General features: G+C 35.1%; 1 protein-coding gene across 1 annotated transcript; it reads left to right on the top strand.

The window, feature by feature from the left end:
- Positions 1–630: 630 nt before the first annotated feature.
- On the top strand, positions 631–1,103 carry LOC101489192 (BAG family molecular chaperone regulator 5, mitochondrial-like; the record flags this gene model as incomplete). Its single annotated transcript, XM_004517081.1, has 1 exon — positions 631–1,103. A coding segment is annotated over exon 1 (473 nt), but the record flags the coding sequence as incomplete, so codon positions are not given.
- Positions 1,104–1,109: the final 6 nt, after the last annotated feature.

Here is a 1,109-nt window from a genome sequence, read left to right as displayed (position 1 = left end):
CTAGTGGTAGAATAGTACCCTGCCACGGTACAGACCCGGGTTCGATTCCCGGCTGGTGCAACATATGGTGAGCTGTGATGATAATAATAATAATGGTGTGGGTACATCATTAATCATGAACCATTGGATGAAATAATTAAATCTGAGCTCCCTAGAATTTTTTAGATTTTTCTTTTTCTCCGTTTTATGATTCATGTTACTTATCACAAATGCAATATATCATCTTTTTATTCGAAAAACAAACTCTTAAGAATAAGATAGGAGGTTGCAACTAGAATCCGAAATATTTATCTCACACTATTAAATATTTTCAATGAAAAATACTTGTATTATTTTATTTTAATATTTATCAACCATAAATATAATGAGATTATATTATTTTTTTAATATTATTTTTCAAAAGTAACCATGCCACGTAGGCAATCAGTTAAAATCTCTCGTTTGGCTTCGCTTCTATTCTGTTCTTCTCTTCTCACGAAACTTCTCGAACATTCATTCATATCAATCTTCCAACCACTATAAATCTCCAACTTCTTTCTTCAATCACCAAACATTAACATTCATTAATTCCCTAAAAAACACAATCTCGTATAAATCACATTATTCACGAATTAGCATACCTTGATGCAAATGAACAACAGCAGAACAACGTGGGGTCCACTTTACAACAGAGCACCGACCAAGGTGGTTTCGATTCCTGTTCATTTTGTGGGGTCAGAGAGAACCAGAACCAATTCGGCAACTAATATTCAGAGGGTTGCAAGAGGGTTTCTTGTGAGAAAGAGCGTGAAGAAGATGTTGAAGATGAAGGTGGAGTTGGAGGAGATTGAGATTAACGTTAATGGCGAAGAAACTTTGAAGTTGTTGAAGAAGGACCAAAAGGAGAGGTTGAGAATAGGTGAAACAATCATGAACTTGCTTCTTAAGTTGGATTGTGTTAGAGTTTTTCAATGTTATGCTCTTAGGGAGTTTAGAAAGTCGTTGATTAAAAGGGTCATTTTTCTTCAAGAGTTTGTTGATCAAATTCAAATGGTGGGTCCCACATATGAGGATGATATTGTTAAGGGTAATTTTGTTGGGGTTGAAGAGAAGGAAGATGTTGGGTGTGA

Source organism: Cicer arietinum, unplaced genomic scaffold (assembly GCF_000331145.2).
Source record: "Cicer arietinum cultivar CDC Frontier isolate Library 1 unplaced genomic scaffold, Cicar.CDCFrontier_v2.0 Ca_scaffold_5176_v2.0, whole genome shotgun sequence".
In the NCBI taxonomy this organism is placed as follows: Eukaryota; Viridiplantae; Streptophyta; class Magnoliopsida; order Fabales; family Fabaceae; genus Cicer; species Cicer arietinum.
This window is presented reverse-complemented; position numbering and strand designations above follow the sequence as displayed.